This window comes from Protomyctophum parallelum, assembly GCF_964188405.1.
Source record: "Protomyctophum parallelum genome assembly, chromosome: 15".
In the NCBI taxonomy this organism is placed as follows: domain Eukaryota; kingdom Metazoa; phylum Chordata; class Actinopteri; order Myctophiformes; family Myctophidae; genus Protomyctophum; species Protomyctophum parallelum.
The window spans coordinates 38,987,762-39,008,189 of record NC_139710.1 but is presented as its reverse complement, the minus strand read 5'-3'; the positions used below and the strand labels follow the sequence as shown (position 1 = coordinate 39,008,189).

The window sequence follows — 20,428 nt, the reverse complement described above, 5'->3', positions numbered from 1 at the left end:
ATCATCAGCCCTTATCAAGATGCATGCAATATGCAATGGTGCCAGTATGGACATTTCCTACATATTGACCTTGTATGTAGTCGCGCCGAGGTGTGTGCGTTTGTGCATGTGTGCGTCTGTGCGTACCATACCGCAGGAGTGGGCAACTTTGACGATGGAGAGGGCCACTATATATCTCCACACTCACTCCAGGACCACATTGCATATTAGTGTTGTAGCGAAAATAGCCGGTCTACAAGCTCAAAACAGCTATTTTTGCTATATTTTAATTGAAATCCTGATTTTTTTTTTTTGCAATTTCTAAATTGCAATCCTGAAAAGTAACATTTTAATTTAATTTCTAATACCTTTCAAATGCCTTTAATTATATTTATGCTAACTTTATGAACTAAATACAAATACATTGGACATAAAAAAAGACTAACATTTTAATACTACTCATTAAGGTACTAATATAGACTGAAGTAATAATTAAAGTGGGTCATGTTTGGAATTATAACAGCTGAAATCAATAATATATCAGTATTGTGATATTAACCTGCGGGTCACATTAAGTGAAGGCGAGGGCCGCATGTGGCCCCCCAGGCCGCATGTGGCCCCCCAGGCCGCCAGCATGTGGCCCCCCAGGCCGCATGTGGCCCCCCAGGCCGCCAGCATGTGGCCCCCCAGGCCGCATGTGGCCCCCCAGGCCGCCAGCATGTGGCCCCCCAGGCCGCATGTGGCCCCCCAGGCCGCATGTGGCCCCCCAGGCATGTACTGTATGTCGTACCAGGGACGTGCACACATAGACATCAAAGGGGTCTTCAGCCCCTGCCCTTTTACCCGTCTGTAAAACAACTGCCCTTTCCAGACCACCAATGCAGCATTTCCTGTAGTGAAAGAAATGCAAATTCCTCTCCTTTCCATGCCATGCCGGAAGGCAGCATTCAGGAGAATAGCTTTTTTTTCTCCTGAACTTGAACGCAGCATTTTGCGCTGAACAAATTTGTTTACAAATCCATGTCGTTACACACCGCATCTCCACTAGATGAAGAGTGCTGGGTTTGCACCGCGAAAATAGCTGCAACACGTTGAGAGCTTGTAGATCTGATATTTTCGTCTAAAAGTGCCTTATACCTGCCTCTCTCTAAGACTCTCTGCACGTCGCTGTGCCGTGCACCGTACCTTAGCTAGGTGATGCTCCGTGGAGAAGCCCAGGCCGTAGACGGTGTTGGCTCTGCTGTCGGCCCACTGGCCGAACTTCTGTGACGTCTTGGTGAACGTCATGTTGGGACTGATGGTGCTGTTGATTATTGCCTACAAAGACACAACAAGTATCATTGGTATTATTAACCTCTTTAGACCTGCGGACGATTCTACAAAATGTCTTGTAAATCAGTTTTCTAAAAAGAAAAAGAAAACCCCTCTGTTTCTATGTCAGTGGTGCTCAAACTATTTCAGATTCAGGTTCATTTAAATACAGCATATAAATACAATGTAATTGGCCGCCGACCCCCATCTGAAAATGTGTTGTTCCAGGAACCCCCCCCCCCCTCCCCCCAGAACAGAAGTATATATTTGAGTTATAAACATTCCTATAGGCCTATGCCGTTTAATGACAGACAGTGAGGTGAGTGACAGTAAAACTGGTTTTTTTGGGGACCGATCCCGATCACCGGTTGTTTTTCTCACGATCGGCCTATACCGATACTGAAGGGTGCTGCGTAAGGGGGAAATAAAAATATTGCACTTAACAGTTTGACTGTTTTTTACGATTAACCCGCATTTTAATCAACCCCCCTTCACTGCCGAGATTGTTGTATTACCTTTAGAGCATACGCTGAATTATTTGGGCTTTTAATCCGCGAAAATCCATCAAAAAAAGCTCCCGTGGTTTGTTATGATCTGTGTGTAGCATCCACCATCTTGGTGCACCCGGAAGACGCACACAAGATTGGTTTCAATGAGGCGTTGCAACCAATGCATTTCCATTGGCCTCAATTTCCCAGAAGCCCTAGCAGCCCACAGCATGTGACGATTTCCGGTTTCGTCATCACAGCGAAGCCATCCAGTCTCATACTCCGCGACGAAGACGGATTTTCTTTTGATTCATTACATTACGGCGGATTAAACACATAAAACAAAAGGCGGGTATGTCCGATACGGCAGCGACATTAACCTGGAGTAATCCATTCGCGGCACGGAAACTGTTAACATGCAGTGACAACCGTCATGGCCGCCCCCTCGGTTCTCTTACATGCAGTGACAACCGACATGGCCGCCCCCCTCGGTTCTCTTACATGCAGTGACAACCGTCATGGCCGCCCCCTCGGTTCACTTACATGCAGTGACAACCGTCATGGCCGCCCCCCTCGGTTCACTTACATTGCAGTGACAACCGTTATGGCCGCCCCCTCGGTTCTCTTATATGCAGTGACAACCGTCATGGCCACCCCCTCGGTTCTCTTACAATGCAGTGACAACCGTCATGGCCGCCCCCCTCGGTTCTCTTACATGCAGTGACAACCGTCATGGCCGCCCCCCTCGGTTCTCTTACATGCAGTGACAACCGTCATGGCCGCCCCCCCTCTGTTCTCTTACATGCAGTGACAACCGTCATGGCCGCCGCCCTCGGTTCACTTACAATGCAGTGACAATCGTCATGGCCTCCCCCCTCTGTTCTCTTACATGCAGTGACAACCGTCATGGCCGCCCCCCTCGGTTCACTATCATGCAGTGACAACCGTCATTGATGCCCCCTCGGTTCACTTACATTGCAGTGACAATCGTCATGGCCGCCCCCCTCGGTTCACTAAAGGCTCATACATAGTCTGGATTTTCGGTGGTTAGGTGACCACCGAACTACAACATGACGTCACGAGCCGCGGTGAAGAGCAAACCACCGCTCCAGCCCTTCTCTCTGTTTTTACCCACCACCGCTCAACGTTATTTCAGCTCCGGTGGTCAGCTCACCACCGGAGCGGTGGTCACCTCACCACCGAAAATCCAGACTATGAATAGGCCTTTACATGCAGTGACATAAACATGCTGCTGCACTGCCCCTCTCTCTTCTCTGCTTCTCAGTGCACGAGCGCAAACTGCTAACACATGGCAGCGTAGTTGTATTTATACCCGAGGCGAGGGGGCCCCGAGGGGGGTGGGGTCTGCTGAGACCTTCCCGCCATTTGAAAGTACTGAAGTCTGAAGTCACGGCCTTTCCGCTAGCGTCACGTCGTAACGCTAGCGGAAAGGCATTTACGTGGATTTCCCACATTAATTTGGAATTCATGGAAATGGCCGTGAACTTGACGCTCACGTAGGTTGGTCGGAAACTCCGTCAAATCCTACGGGACGTCTTTAGGTTTATTTATTTATATATATTTCTATCATGCACGATTTGCTGCTCACTCGGCAGCCTTCGAAGTGCAACGGTTGTGAGCTTGTAGATCGGCTCTCGCGCATGTTAAAAAACAAACTACAATTACAATTATAATAAGAACATATAGGCTTATCTGCATTCTGCACTGTACGAATCCAACATTGTTTAGTGTAGTAATGCCTGCAGTATAGGCGGCAGGCCTATTGAAATTCTTTTGTTACGGAGCTCCTTGAGTCAGTTGACTGTCGGTCGGTGTGTGTGTGTGTGTGTGCAGGGTGTGTGTGTGTGTGTGTGTATGGGGGGGGGGGGGGGCAGACAGCAGCGTGCTGCCGATCCGATTCACATTGGAAAATGAATAAGGCTATATAGCCCTATATAAAAAATAGAAGTATAGCCTAATGAATGGCATCAGCGTGTTTGAAAGTCGGCCAGTCATATCATAGTTTTAAGCCAGCTCACCTCCACTCGCGCTTGTTCACAAACATGACGGACAGACTTTATAATAATGTATATTGATATTGATCACATGCATGGATGCCACACACAGAATAGTTTAACTCACTGGATAAACTCACTGGATTATAATTTCTTCAGACAAGAGGATCCCAGGCCTACGAGGTAGGCCTATAATTATTCACTTATGAATGTATAGGCTACTGTTCTTTATCGCGCAAACCGACAGTGTCGAGGGCCCATGCCCCCCTCCCTCTCTCTCTCTCTCTCTCTCTCTCTCTCTCTCTCAAAGGACGACTTTTGCATTGACATATATCCGATATTTTAAATATCGGATATGCTTTACCTCTGCAAAGGTGTGAGTGAGCACCCGCCTTGGTCCCGAACTTAATTAAATAAATTATAATTATTGCTTCAGCGGAGCACGCACCGGTGTAAGCTTGGAAATCTTTTAATTTCCTTTGGTGTCCTTTGATGGATTGATGTCAGTTTGTACATATAGTAGCCTACAGTGGTAATATACAATGGTGCAAAAATGACATAACATAAAAGCCCTAACTGTCCTGCTCCTACATGTGTAGAATTATTCAATTAATAGAGTGCGGGCTATATTCATAGCAGTGACCGCGGCTGTGATTTCTTTCCAGCAATCATTTTTATTGTAATTTGTGAAGCCGCTATATAGTCTGCGCCGGGCTGCAAAGCCTTTTTTCTTTTTTTGACAGACGGATCTCGGACAAACTGCTGTCTGCTGAGTCATGCTTGAAGCCTTTTATGGTGCGATATGGGGCGTGGATCTATGCAGATGAGGTTGTCGGATGCTTTTCCGATCACTTTGCACCCGCTGCATTCAGTATGACATACACCTGCGATACGCCTGCGCACCTGTGGTACACACCACTCTCTGAATAACACGTCATCTCAACGTAGCTTGATCGGACGGATAAATACGATATCTGTTTCCGCCACCGTTACACTCTGGCGCATTTCGTTTTTGAAGAATCAGGACACCTAAAACTGGAGTATGTATAGACCTTTTACTTTACAGAGTATTTCCACATTAGCAGTATTGATACTTTTACTTTTAGTAAAACATGCGAGTACTTTTCCCACCCCTCATGTACATTCATTAGGTGTTTCTATTCCGTTGTATTCCGTTCAATACTAAAACAGTAACAGGCAAGTTACTCAGGAGGAGTTTGAGTACTTTTTCCACCGCTGTGTGTGCGGTTTGTGCGTCGTATGCAGTGGTTCAGGGCCAAATTATCCATTGGGCCAGTGGCCTAGGGGCCCTTGGCTCTCAGGGGCCCTTCAGGGATATCGGACCGTGTGTTCCTGGGTTTGAGGCCCCGAAATGGGCTCCTGTGGCCATTGATTTTGTTAAATTTAGATTAAAAAACATGATAAAAACACGAAAATTCAGCGACGCACGCACGCTATGGGGGCCCCAAAACGATTACCGGCCCAGGGGCCCTCGTGAGGGGGTTAATCCGTCCCTGGGTGGTGCGGTTGCGTCAGGCGTGTGGAGTGCGTGTGGTGCGTAGAGTGTGCGTGTGTCGAGTGCGCGCCTGCCTGCCTGCCTGCCTCCCTGCCTGCATGCGTGTGTGCGTGCCTGCCTGCCTGCCTTCCTGCCTGCGTGCCTGCCTGCCTGCGTGCGTGCCTGCCTGCGTGCCTGCCTGCGTGCCTGCCTGCCTCCCTGCCTGCGTGCGTGCGTGCCTGCGTGCCTGCCTGCGTGCCTGCCTGCCTGCCTCCCTGCCTGCCTGCCTGCCTGCCTCCCTGCCTGCATGCCTGCCTGCCTGCCTGCGTGCCTGCCTGCCTGCGTGCGTGCGTGCGTGCGTGCGTGCGTGCGTGCGTGCGTGCGTGCGTGCGTGCGTGCGTGCGTGCCTGCCTGCCTGTGTGCCTGCCTGCCTGCCTGCCTGCGTGCGTGTGATGAACATGCTGCTTTTTTCCACTGTCCGTGCGTCAGTGTTGATTTCGTCTAAAACTAAGATGAAAAATAAATAAAACTAAAATGTTAGGAAATGACTAGTGGACAAGAGATCCAGTATAAGTAATTTTACACTTGGTTGCATGCCGAAAATAGCAGATCAAGCTCACAACGCATCGCAGCGCGACGCGTTGCACGCAAAACGCATGCAGTGTCCGACCGACTGACCGACCGACTGACCGACCGACTGACCGACCGACTGACCGACTGACCGACCGACTGACCGTACCTTGGTCCCGTCCAGGCTGATGATGCGGTACACGCAGCGCGTGCTGTCGTAGAAGAAGCTGACGGTGACGGCGTGCTTGCTGGCGGGCAGCCAGTTCTTCTTGGTGGACGGGTCGATCTGGAAGACGTGCGCCCGTGTGCTGTAGATGGGCTGCTCCCTGCGGGCGGGAAGGAACGGCACAAACAGCAGGTCATGCACCTCCTCGCGCCGGAGCACCAGGGTCTCGCCAAAACAACGTCCCCCCCCTCCTCCTCCTCTCCCCGCCTCCAGGGAGGAGGAGGACCGTCCCGCCAGACGCACCACCAGTTCCCTGTCCACCATGACGACGACGATGACGATGATGTCACGATGATGTCACCGAGGGGGAGACAGAATGAATTGGGTGTGGGTGGGGGGGGGGGGGGGTCTCTTCCTCCTCCTCCTCCTCCTATGCGAGTGTACCTGCACCTGCGGCTACTTATCCATGAGTATACACTCCTCCTGACCCTATATACGGGTTACACTGCTAGAGCAAACAGAATGCAATGCACACTAGCTGCACTGGCTCTTTGAACAAACTACAACCCACAAACTACACATGAACTATACTGCAGGGGTCAAAGACTTCACACACACACACACACACACACACACACACACACACACACACACACACAAACACACATGCACACACACACACACACACACACACAGCACGCAGTGACAGAATTACCCCATCTCTCTCTCTCTCTCTCTCTCTCTCTCTCTCTCTCTCCTAGTGTCCTAAGCGTGTTTCCGCTCTTCTCTTTCTGGTGCTCAATCTGTCTCTCTCTTTCTTTCTTTCTTTCTTTCTTTCTTTCTTTCTTTCTTTCTTTCTTTCTTTCTTTCTTTCTTTCCTTCTTTCTTTCTTTCTTTCTCTCTCTCTCTCTCTCTCTCTCTCTCTCTCTCTTTCTGTCTTCCCCTCTGTTGCAGTCCTGTGAAGGGTGACTGCTCTCTCTCTCTCTCTCTGTTCTGATATGGGAACGTGTGGTGTGACTGAGGGTCGTGGAGGGGAAAGGAGAGAGAGAGAGAGAGAGGCTGGAGGCTATTTATAGGCCATGGAAGACCAGTAGACACGCCCCTGAGTTCTGACCCCTCACACGCATAAATATTTATACACACATGGTCACAGGCTCGCACACACACAGAGAGAGACACAGAGAGAGTCACATGCACACACACACACTAATGCATCGTTATCGTTCGAAAGGTTATCTGACAGTCCAATAAACAGGCTATAAACATAAGTCATGGAATAATAAGAACTGGCATATTTTATTGCCCGGGATACTTATCCCAAAACAAATGGTCATGTGATGTGATATGATATATACATCACAAATTAGATTCGATCATATCAGTCCGTTGGTCGGGGCGCCCCTTGAAGCGCAAGCCAGAGGGGTTGTCTGTCCTGGAGAATTCTGACGTGTCTCTACTTTTCCAGACACTATATAGAAATATTTCTGTCTCTCTGTGACCTTGCTTGAGCACAGCTAGGGTGCACACTCTTATAAGTAATGGTAACTGCTTAAAAGGTCTACTTTATCCCAACGACATAAGGTTTGTTTGTGCGTGCGTGCGTGCGTGCGTGCGTGCGTGCGTGCGTGCGTGTGTGCGTGCGTGCGTGCGTGCGTGCGTGCAAGTTCAATAGGTAATCACAGCTTCACCGTCAGGCTGGTGTTATTACTAATCTCATGAATGACCTTTAAGTGACCCCTAGTGTCTGTCTGACCCATATGTTAGTGGAGATTATGATGAATTCATAATCCACCCATTCATCTTCCAGTCCATTGCAAACCATACCCCAAAGTTGTCTAACCCATTCTGGGCGGGAACCCCTTTTGGGCATATTCCCGGTGGGCCGTGACCGTAGGGGGCCGCCATGATTTCCTGCAGGCGGCAGGCCGCCAGGAAAGGTCCGGGCGTGCTGCCATTCTGCCAGTGCCATCATGATGGGCAGTAATGGGATGCGTTGTGAGCTTATGGCTATTTTCAAAGTATAAAATGGGATTAAAGTGGTAAAAATCTTCCATATTTTGATGTGGACTGCCTGGAACTTCCTCAAAGACCCCTTGAGGTCCCCAGACCACACATTGAGCATCTTGAGCAGCGTTGGGAGTGCAGTCTTAATTAGCATTTAGCAACTTTGTACAGCCGTGAGACGCTGCCTTTGAAGCGCAAACATTATCCCCAAACGATCCCCCCACCCCCCACGTCCCCCTCAATGCTGCATAGAGAATGAAAGAGAGAGAGAGGCTCTGACTCTACTCCTTACTTACAACAGTGTTTCACCGGATTTTACTGTTAAATAATTAAATAATTAGCGCGTGACTGTGAACGTACCGGGTTGAGTTGTCCAGTATTCCATAGGGGTTAATATGCTGCATTACTATGTGGGTGTATTCAGTGTGTGCAAGACCCACATGTCATTCGCTGATGTGGCAGTCAGCTGACCAATTGCACCCCAGCACCACCGGTGGGCTCTGTTATTTATGTTCCCCATGGGGGTTTTATTGTATATCTACTTCCCTGCTCTTAATGTTTAACGATGGTGTTTGATTGTGCCGAGCAGGGAGGAAAATGTAGCCAGGCCGAACGCCAAGATAAAATATTATATGCACACTTATTCTCATTCTATAATAAATATTGGTTAAATCTATTCGTGAATCTGACTGAACTGTATTCATTGATTGCCTGAGTTCCGTGGTGGTAGTTCTGCTCTGGTTTTGGTCAATATGAAGTAGTTCCGGTCATTTTGTGGGGGGCACATGGGGCCACGCAGTAAAAGTAAATTAATCCACAAAACTAATGTCATTTGTATTGTTGACCTATTTCAAAACTATTAGCGCAACGCGAGACTATCGTCTAGATGTAAAGATACAGACGTAGACAGAAACAGTACAATGATATGTATCCGCCAGGCCGTCCGGTTGACTCTGTATAGCAGCCCACTAACATTATTAACAACAGAGTGTGTGCGTGCGTGCGTGCGTGCGTGCGTGCGTGCGTGCGTGCGTGCGTGCGTGCGTGCGTGCGTGCGTGCGTGTAGGGTGGGGGGTGGAGGAAGTGAGAGAGGAGGAGAGAGAAGGGGTGGAAGTGAGAGAGGAGAGGAGAGGAGAGGAGAGGAGAGGAGAGGAGAGGAGAGGAGAGGAGAGGAGAGGAAAGGAGAGGAGAGGAGAGGAGAGGAGAGGAGAGGAGAGGAGAGGAGAGGAGAGGAGAGGAGAGGAGAGGAGAGGAGAGGAGAGGAGAGGAGAGGAGAGGAGAGGAGAGGAGAGGAGAGGAGAGGAGAGGTTTTAGTATGCAGAGTGTGTGAAGTGAGCGCAGGTGATGGAACGTGAATGTTAAAACAGAGAGGGGGGGAAGAGGAGGGGGAGAGGGGGAAGACGTAGAAGAGGGAGGGATGGAAGGATAGAGTGAAGGAGGGAGTGAAGGAGGGAGGGAGGGAGGGAGGGGGGAGGGAGGGAGGGATGGAAGGATAGAGTGAAGGAGGGAGGGAGGGAGGGAGGGAGGGAGGGAGGGAGGGAGGGAGGGAGGGAGGGAGGGAGGGAGGGATGGAGGGAGGAAGGAGGGAAGAGAAGGTGTTGATAAGTGGGGGAGGGTCAAATCCGCCGACCTCGCAACTTCTTCAACTTCAATATACAAAGAAATTACTGGGTGGTGGAAAAGCATATACAGTAATGTGTTGTTATCCAATGTGGAGCATATGTGCCCAAAGCATTAACACTACTACCGCACGCACACACACACACACACACACACACACACACACAGATGTAGAGATTGTAACATGTGTTGCCTATAGGGTATTTTTGTGCACAAACAGCTGCGTTTCTACATCAACTAAACCATCACGGGTCACTAACAAGACCTCTGCGTTGAGGTCCTGATCGAGTGCACTGAAGACAACACAACTACACCAGTACTATATCCACCAAATCCACAAACTGCCTAATACTTGGCCTCAGTGTTGAATTCGTCGACTGAAACTAAACGAAAAATGTTCGTCGACTACCTTTTTTCACTGACAAAAACTAAATGGAAACTAAATGAAAACTATAAGCTATAGGATGACTAAAACTATAAGACTAAATATACTGAGAATTTTGTCAACAAATAAAAACTAAAATGTTGAATGAAGGGACTATCATTTTACACTTGCGGTTGCATGCTGAAAATACCCGATCTACTAGCTCACAACGCGTCGCACTGCTCTAGCAGTGATTCTCAACCCATTTAATTTCAAGCACCCCCAGTGTGACATGCATTAGTCTACAGACCCCCCATTTAATGGCATTTCTATCTCTGGGATTTCTATCTCTTTGGTTCCATTTGTATACACTCTCAGAGTTGCAGACCCATAAGGGTCCATTTGGTTCCATATGTACACTCTCAGAGTTGCAGACCTATAAGGGTCCATTTGGTTCCATTTGTACACTCTCAGAGTTGGAGACCCATATAGGGGTCCATTTGGTTCCAAACGATCATTTAGCTGGGGGACCCCCTGGAACTCCCTCAAGGACCCCTGCGGGTCTCCGGACCCCAGTTTTGGAACCACTGGTCTACAGTATATCTCAACGTCACTAATAGCTCAAATCTAAATTGATGCTAAACAGATGCTTTCCTGGCTTTTCCTGACTTCTGTTCCAACCAGCATCATCCAAGGACACAATTCCTGTATAGCTCCAATCATTAAATCAAATCTTCTGTAAAAAGCAAACTCGCTTCCAGGGGGATGTTAAAGTACTGGTAATGTAATACCATTATATATATCTATCTCCTTTCTTTGTCTGAAACCTTTGAGAGTAGCTGAAAAGATATTTGATTTTGTGATGTTAAGATTGCTATGTGTCTTCTATGTATGACCTGCGTCACAAAAGGCCCTCCGTCTCTCTCACGAGAGTTCCATATTTGGAGACGACGGAGACATCTAGTGCTGCAATGAAGAAACTATATGGATTCAGGCGAACGTTGCCCTTGAGAGGAGATGCAAGCAGCGTTTGCTACACACTCCTCGCGAGAGACTCCATCGCCTTCCGTACGAGACACGTGCTGTTGATCGCCATGCAGAACACGATTTACTCTTCTGTCCTTTATAGGGTCGCAACTCCAACGGCCCTGAGGCGACTATAAGCGAGCTTCGCAACACTCAACACGGCAACTCGCTCGCTTCAGCTCGCTCGGTGGTGTCTCACGTGGCGTTGGGAGAGGAGAGGCTGGGAGAGGAGAGGCTGGGAGAGGAGAGGCTGGGAGAGGAGAGGCTGGGAGGCTGGGAGAGGAGAGGCCGTGGTTGTAAGCACAACCCAGCTAGGATTTTGAATGTCGCGTATAGACCCAAACTAGGTTATACGATAAAGAGATCAATAATGATGATGAGATGATGAGACAACTAAGATCCCATTGTCTCTAGTTGCTCTTACTCATGGTGACGTGTCTCTTGTAAGAAGTTAAGAACACAACCTCATGTGCATCTTCCCTCTTTTGACAGTATTAGCAGGGGTCAAATTTGTTGTCCAAGAAGTTGTCCGAGCAGAGAAGTTGTCCAAGCAGAGTGTTTCATTAACTGAACTTAGGGGAGAGCAGCTTTTATTTAAGCCCGAGAGAGTGCGCATGCACGCACGCACGCACGCACGCACGCACACACACACACACACACACACAATGCCAGTGTGTGTTTGCAGAGGAAAAGGGTGTGCTATAGAGTTATACATACACCTCTACTTTCTCTGTTGTTCACTCACATTTATAACGCTATAATGTGTCTACCGGTATGTGGCGGTGCGATCTGAGAGAGAGAGAGACACACACACACACACGCTTTGCAAATGGTCCAAATTCATTCATATACATTGGGAGGTGAAGCAGCGAACAGTCGACGGCCAGCGTCCTCACTTCTCACATTCACACACCAATGGCAGTGAGCTCACACCGACCGACTCACTGGAGGCAACGTGGGCTTCAGTGTCTTCCCGAGGACACTTCGACATGTGGACAGGAGGAGCAGGGATTCGAACCACCGACCCACGGATCATTGGGCGACCACCTCCTGAGCTACCCAAATGGAGCTATACGGAGCCAAGCGGCCAGGAGAGATACACTAGGCTACTCTTTTTTTTAAACATAATGCTGTCATTTGTTAATATACCATATACAGTATAAGTATATACTTCTACTGGACTCTGTGCTTGGTACACTTGGTGCTGCTTGGTCCGCTCCTTGTTGGCCAAGTGGACCCTTGCGTGTCCATTTGGTTTCATGTTACGCTAAATTATTGTTAAACATCTGCATCATTACTTACAAGAAGTATAGAATGTAGAGGAATTGTTATTTTTGATCAACGTTTGGCCTGTTATTATCGCTCCCACGACGACAAAACATTGTAAGTCTTGGCTCTGAGAGGGTTCAGGTTCAGAAGCGCTGGTTTTAGGCACTGGTGACGTAACGACTCGAGGGCCCTAGTGCGTCAGGTTATTGGGCAACACACTGATCCACGCACGTTATAAATCACAATGCCTCACATTTAACACCGTAATGCATTAATTGAAATGTCGAGTACGTCTGCTGTGTGTTGCATAACAGCAACTTAGTCACCATGCTGCAGCAGCACTGAGAGAGAGAGAGAGAGAGAGAGAGAGAGAGAGAGAGACCACCGCACTGAACCAACCGAGGCTGAGTGGGCAGCATGGATGAGGACTGTGTGCGTGCGTGCGTGCATTGCGTGCGTGCATTGCGTGCATTCCGTGTGTGCGTGGGTGGGTTTGGAATTTGTGGTGGTGGTGCAGCAATGTGTGAGTGGTTGTGTGTGGTTGAGTGAGCAAAAGGATAATGGGTGTGTGAGTGGGTGAGTGGGTGTGGAGGTGCGAGTTAGTTTGCACACTCCATTGTAACCCGAGTGATTATTTTTAATGTACAAAAGATGGTAATTCCGACAGAGCATTCCTTTCCCTCAAACCGGTTTTCCCAATAAAAGCTGCAGGCTATACGAGAGAACGAGGCACGCTTTTTGTTGTTATTCTTCCGGTTTTGAGGGAAAGGAAGTTCCAGATTGAGGTTTTCCGGCCTGATGACTACAAACCAATGGCGACAACATGACGTAGCGCTATCATCCGCTCCCCGGCCACCGGATCATAGTCGGCAATTTTGTAATACAGACCATGGCTGGTGAAGCGAAGAAGATACTTTCTGTCAGAGCCGAAGAGTTTGATCAATCCTCAAGCCCCCCCCGCAGCCCCGCCTCCCCGCACCCCCCCCGGGAAAAAAGTTGTTGTTGTTTTCGCTGGTACTTTTAAAGCAGCTTCTATAGGCCAAAACTTTCAGGACTATATTATTATTATTATTATTATGAGAGAGAGAGAGAGAGAGAGAGAGGGGGAGAGAGATATATAGGGAGGGGGAGAGAGAGAGAGAGAGAGAGAGAGAGGGAAAGTGAGAGGGTTTGCTGGGATCGGTGCGGAGTGGTGATTGATTGATTGATTGATTGCGCGGTGGCGGCAGGCAGCCGGTCACTCAGGGGAGAGAGAGACGCTGAATCACTTTTTTCTGCGAGAAATGTCACGATTGCACTGTAGTGTAGTTGGAAACAATTGCTCTCAGCGAGGCTGCTCTCACGGTCCAACACGTGGGGCACAGCGGTTTCAAAGACGAGTCTCTTTGGTGAATTCTTGATCAGTGTTATTATGTCACGACTCAAGGACAACTACCATGAAATTCTGACACGCTTTGATGTTGTGGACATCTGGCTAGGTGAAAACAAAAGAAACCCGATTAGAATTTGAGTACTTGGGTGGCCGCACCCAACACTTTTAACACCTCTTGGATGGCCGGCGGAGTAGTCTCTCAAGACAGACTGACAACAGGGGAGGCGCTGTTTTCCCGAATATTTGACGATGGGATTCTCAGATTGCCGGCGGAGAGGTCCAAAATGTTCGCAATTCCCAGAAAATCTGTAATTTAAATGTAAAATGTCCACGAAAATCTTCATGGGGGCCTAAAGGGGCCCTGAGAGTCTTCATGGGGGCTGTGGCCCCATGGCCCCCACAGACTCTACGTGGTTGCTTTCTGTCAATTGGTCCTCCACTGTAGTCTGTTGCCAGATACAGCAAAACACACGGACAGTTAAGGCTCATTCATAGTCTGGATTTTCGGTGGTGAGGTGACCACCGCTCCGGTGGTGAGGTGACCACCGGAGCTGAAATAACGTTGAGCGGTGCAGAGTAAAAACAGAGAGAAGGGCTAGAGCGGTGGCGGTGGTTTGCTCTTCACCGCGGCTCGTGACGTCATGTTGTAGTTCGGTGGTCACCTCACCACCGAAAATCCAGACTATGTATCGTGCCTTTAGGCATAGCTTCATGTGACCTTGCATAGTTATTATCAATTAAGATGGATCGTTGTATAAGTGTAAGTCCCTCTGGAGATACAAGCGTCAGCCATAGCATATATAAAATATTAATATCCTGTGCTCCTAAAAGTTTGGTGGTATATGGTTGTCAGCAGCACCTTCATGTGTGCAACAACAACACATTATCTATGCAAGAGGCGTTTTTGAGAGGCAAAAGCAAGCCGAATACAGCAACTTAAGCCTCGCTGAAGCTTGCTGCAGCCATAAATTGAAGATATGTAGATGGTCCCCAGATAAATGATGGAGAGTTGGTAACTAAATGGACCCTTATTAGATCTTTAACTCTTGAGAGTGTAAAATGAGAAACAAATAGAGTACCCATCTCAAGAGTTAAATAATTGTTAAACATCTGCATTACTTAATTTACAAGACGTTTTCACAATTATAGAGAATATAGAGGAATTGTTATTTTTGATCAACGTTTGCCTGTTATCTCTCCTAATGATACTAACGTCAATACAGCATGGAATTGTGGACACAATATATGTTATCCGATAATATATATCGAATATTCGAGTTAGTTAGGGTCTGAGAGTAGTAGGCCTACATACACACTGATTTATTGGATATTCTGACTTTCAATTGTTTGTATAGGTCTACATAATATGTTTTGTTTTGATCGTATACTTTTTTTTTGCTTTGGCATTGTAAACGTATGTTTTCTCATGCCTTACTGAATTGAATTGAAATTTGCATCTGGACCATGTCTATATACAGTAAAATCCTCACTGTAGTCTGTTAAGTTATCAATTTTGTAAATCAGAGTATATTCGTACAAGTCGAGGGTGTACAGTGTAACCAAATGGCCCCTTCTTCTTATGCATTTGGTTACATCATGTCAGCCCATACACTCTCAGATAGTTATATTAAGGAACAGTGAGGATCTCACTGCTGTTTGTCAACACATACTGTAGAATACTGTCTACATTCTATATAGGCGTATATATATACACGAATATGATATAATTATATGTTTATTGATAAGTTCACACAGGTACAGCCAATGAGGCAGCAGGGGATGTGGAGAGAGAGAGGGAGAGAGAGAGAAGCGACATAACAACATAACCAAACATACATAGGCTACTAATCAGGAGCTATGTTGTGTTGTGTTGTGTTAATCAAACTCACCCCATTGTTGTAGTTGATATAAATGACAAGCAGTCCTTTTCGCTGTGTGTAGCTTAAGTGTGCTCTGCTCTCCTCTGCTCTGGCTGACAGCAGAAGCCCTGTTCTTCTTCTCTGTAATAAGAGGAGCTGCTGTCTGTGCGTGGCGTGCCGGTGCCGAGCCGTGTTGGAGAGACAGACAGACAGATGGAGACGGTCTGCTTCTTGTCTTTAGGACAGACAGACAGACAGCCTCCTACCTATTCTCCTCTAAATGTCGGTCTTCTTCTTAGTAGGGATGTCGATCGAGGAGGGCGACCACCACCAACCAGCAGTCCCGACGATGATCCATCCATTCTCCTCCTCCTCCTCCTCCTCCTCCTCCTCCTCCACTTCCAGTCCCCCGACAAACAGCAACTCACCACTCACTGGCTGACTGACTGTCAGTGAAAAATACACGCTTCTTCTGTCGTTATGTTGATTGTTGACGCACACTCACATGATGATATCATTCAAATCATGACGGGGGTGTGTATCAAGTTTATCAACTAAAACGTTCCATTCTGGTCTGGACTGTTTTTGTTGTTGTGTGATATGTTGGGAATAAAACCTACTGGTGCTGCTGCTGTCGCGGATCGACGGTCCAAGCCATCCATACGCCTCCAGTTGCGCGTTATATATATTTTTTTTTCTTTTGGCAGAGAATTTCACGTAGAATCGATGCAGTAGAAATCGTCTATTAATTATTAGCGACCATGCATGCGTGCTGCCTGCAGTGAGCTCGATCGTTCTGCAAATTGCACATTCATCACATTATGGGTGTATTGTTATAAAAGAAAAGAAAGAAAGAATTATAAAGGCACCGCCGGTAGTCCGGTACCCATGTAGCCGCACACCACTGACTGGCTGTGAGTCAGCCTCTCTCTCTCTCTCTCTCTCTCTCTCTCTCTCTCTCTCTCTCTCTCTCTCTCTCTCTCTCTCTCTCTCTCTCTCTCTCTCTCTCTCTCTCTCTCTCTCTCTCTCTCTCTCTCTCTCTCTCTCTCTCTCTCTCTCTCTCTCTCTCTCTCTCTCGCTCTCCCCCCGATTATTAGCTATTTAATTGGTTGGACTCTGATCAGCAGCACTGCAGTATGAAGAAATGCTCTGGTATTTATGTAATAATGTGTTATTATTATAGGCTACTGTTATGTATCATTCTCATAATAACCATCATCACGTGGGTTGAAATTAAATCACATGAAAGATTTTGATTAATAATTGATTTCCTTATTTGTATAGGCGACTCGCCTTTGAAGTGTCTTATGCGCCTTGAGACGTTTTATTATAGGCTATATAGGCCTATATTTGCTTTGTTCATTTTTGCCAACACAAAAAGTGTATGTGTGTGTGCGTGGGTGTGCGTGCGTGTGCGTGTGTGTGCGCGCCTCCCACATCTGGGCCGCTACATCCGGTTCCCTCCTTCTCAGATCAGATCTCTGAACTGCTGACGTCACGACACCATCCTCCGCAGTGACGTCATGCACCCGATACTCAGGGGACTGACGTAATTGGATGTGTTGAATGATCTTTTTATATATATTAAAAAACTTTATTAAAGATTCAAACCAAGCCTATATTATTTATGATTAGCCTATGCAGGCTATAATGCTCCTAAAGTGTTAATTCATTCCAGTATAGGCTACTGTATTTAAAAACTATTTATTTTCAACCCCCACAGCAGTTTACTGTACTATACATATATGTTTTTACCTTTCGTTTTCACGATAGGTACATTCACAAGTGTGATTTTTTTTTTGTTGCTTCATTAAAGGGACATTTCACAACTGCAGTCACTGTCTCAATGTTAATAGTATTTGTAGTATAGATAACAGTAGCACAATTTAACCTATGGCCAGAAAAATTATGAAGTCTGTTTGACTACTAGGGTTGACTGGATTGCTGAATTCCTACAATGCCCATAATGCTTTAGTGCACTTCTCCTCCTTGTGGATTTTCATGACAGGTATTTGGTCATGACTCATGAACATGGCGTCATGACTAAAATATCTAAAAACAAGAATTGATTCAATCAATTAATTACCATCTGCATTATTATCTGCGGGGGTCCGCTATAACTGCCTCTGTGTCAGTTTCAGTGCAGTAGTTTAGGCATACAGTAGGAACCAAAATGATCTAAGGCGGAACTATTGTGTTCGGAGTCGTTAGTTTCCAGCCGGACATATTATTTGCGGTGCGCACATTTTAGTTTTAGTTCTTTATTTGAATCCACATATTACAATTAATTTTACAAGGAAACAAATATAACGGGGTCGACAGTTCATGTTCACTCAAGGATATACCTCTGCTTCTCCTCCACACAGACAAACTGCCTATAACAGCCAAAACAGATTAGTGTTTGGTAAGTTGTTTGGCTTTGCTCTTTGTCATGCCAGCTATTCTTAGGCCACTCATGGTCAGTTTATGCACATGGCCCAGGCTTCCGAATATCAGTATGGCAAATCTACACCGATACCCCAGGTTTGTTATAATTCCAAGTAATGGTTGGTACTTAGAATGTTTGTCTTGTAATGCCTGGTCCATGTACACATCAAATACACAGCCCACCTCCAGAATCAGGATCTCCTTGTGACTGGTGTCAACAAAAACAACATTGGTGTATTTGGGATGTTAGCAAAGACATCGCATGCACAGCTAAACCAATCTGGTAACACTCTTGAATGTTTATACCAGGGGTCCTCAACTAGAAATGATGAAGGTCCACAATTTTTTTTTTAATAAGACCGAGGTCCAGTCCCATGCGCGGCGTCCTTCGGAGAGCGGGGCTCTATGCCCGTTTAGTATGGTCAAGCCAAGCTTATACAAATCAGATCCCCTTCCACCCAACCAATAATGGGGTGCAGAGTGCAGGCCCGGAGTGGAACTCCAAATCAGGCCGGGAGTTATACGCCCTGGCAGGCCACACTCCGCGCGCATAGCGCGCGCCAGAATTTTGGAGGCCCTTGGTGGACATTTTGGGGGCCTTTGCAGCAATTTCACTTGAGAAATGTACCATCTGATGTTATTTATATTATTAACTTAAAAAAAACCAAAAAAAAAACCTTTTTTCTTTTTTGGGGGGGTGGTCCGCAAAGAGGTGGTCCGCGGTCCGGTCGCGGACCGCGGTCCGCCAGTTGAGTACCCCTGGTTTATACATTGCTGCACTATAGGCTATATGGCACATATATTCGAACTGCATCAGACACTAGGTCAACATTACGGTCGTGGCGAGCAATATAGAGACGTTTGTATACACGACTACATCCATTTGTTATGTGTGCGATGGATTCTAGGTGTTGTTCAGAATCATGATGGTTTATACAGAGTTGAGTGTTTTTTAGCTCCAATGCATGGCTTTCAGAAATGCTGTCATAGGTCAGCCAAGTCTATGGACGCAAAGGGGCGTTGTGAGATAATTTGGAGAAGCTACAAGCATCATTGCATCTTTGCATCGTCATGTCGCTGCTGGCTTCCATTGACAATGAATGGTAGACTGTATCTTTGCATCGTCATGTCACTGCTGGCTTCCATTGACAATGAATGGTAGACTGTGTCTTGTACATCTGCGCGTGTGAACGTACCATTATAGACTTCAATGTTTGCTTATAGTGCCAGCCAAATCTATGGACTTTAATGTTAGTTTAGGGTAAAGACGTCATCTCTCTGATATAAATTATAATCATAACTAAATGTATTACAAGATGTATTTACATCTTGTAATACATTTATTCAATTTTTCACGGGCATGAGAACATGCCCTCAGAATTCTGGGCGCCCCTCACTTCACACAAGTGCAATCTTTACTTTTTTTCTTTCACTGGCACGAGATGGAAAAAAAAAAACGTAGTTGATAGGTGCCGTCAGGTGATTTTGTACCCCCTCGTGCATATGGTGGGTAATGCGAGTCAGGGAAAACATCACGAGGCAGGAACCATTTTGAATCTTTGTCTCTGATAACTCCACCCCGCAACACGTGTCCAGTCATGTAGCTGTCCCGAGGAGCGTCCAGCAGCATGTCCACCAGGTTGTGCACCTTGAGGAACATGTCACTGTCGATCTTCATGGCGTACGAGGCGGAGGGGCAGCGAGATTCCAGCCACTCCATCATGACCATGGTCTTAATGGTCAGGTTGTTGTAAGTGTCCAGGAAGTCGGCCTGCAGCAGGTCCCGGTGGTCTCCGCTCTCCTCCAGCACGTCCCGTTGGACCCGTTCCACGTCCTCTCCCGTCGGCAGCCCCAGCAAGAACAGGCTCACCCGCTGGCCCAGCACTGGACTTTGGGTGTCGCCTCCCCACATCCGGCGGATGGTGTCCCGGTTGGCCCTCTCGCAGGGATTCGCCGGGACGATCACCACCACGAAAGGCTCCCGCTGTTGACATTGGTCGGCCTCGTCCACGACAAAGTGGTATTCATGGGGATACTCCACGTAGTACGATCGTCCCGGGGAAACATGCAGGTCTCTCGCCGCTGATGGTGGCACATTGGGGCTCATTGGGGCTGACACGTTGGAGATGTGTCCGCTGGCTCCATACATGGACACGTTGGGGGTGTGTCCGCTGGCTCCATACATGGACACGTTGGAGATGTGTCCGGCAGCTCCATACATGGACACGTTGGGGGTGTGTCCGGCAGCTCCATACATGGACACGTTGGGGGTGTGTCCGCTGGCTCCATACATGGACACGTTGGGGGTGTGTCCGCTGGCTCCATACATGGACACGTTGGGGGTGTGTCCGCTGGCTCCATACATGGACACGTTGGGGGTGTGTCCGCTGGCTCCATACATGGACACGTTGGGGGTGTGTCCGCTGGCTCCATACATGGACACGTTGGGGGTGTGTCCGGCGG

General features: G+C 47.5%; 1 protein-coding gene across 2 annotated transcripts in view; it reads right to left on the bottom strand.

Annotated features, from left to right (window-relative positions):
* Nucleotides 1-15,751, bottom strand: part of LOC310872347 (homer protein homolog 1-like) — a 48,211-nt gene extending 32,460 nt beyond the window's left edge. Inside the window, exons 1-3 of one of the 2 annotated variants that reach the window (XM_083784136.1) lie at nt 15,569-15,751; nt 6,028-6,184; nt 1,165-1,296 (exon numbers count right to left, since the gene is read on the bottom strand). In XM_083784136.1, the coding sequence (XP_083640262.1) occupies nt 1,165-1,296; nt 6,028-6,184; nt 15,569-15,573 (294 nt within the window). In that variant the 5' untranslated portion in view covers nt 15,574-15,751. Of the gene's footprint in view, nt 1-1,164; nt 1,297-6,027; nt 7,006-15,568 lie in introns of those variants that run through there. The other variant, XM_083784135.1, reaches the window with a different exon arrangement.
* Nucleotides 15,752-20,428: the final 4,677 nt, after the last annotated feature.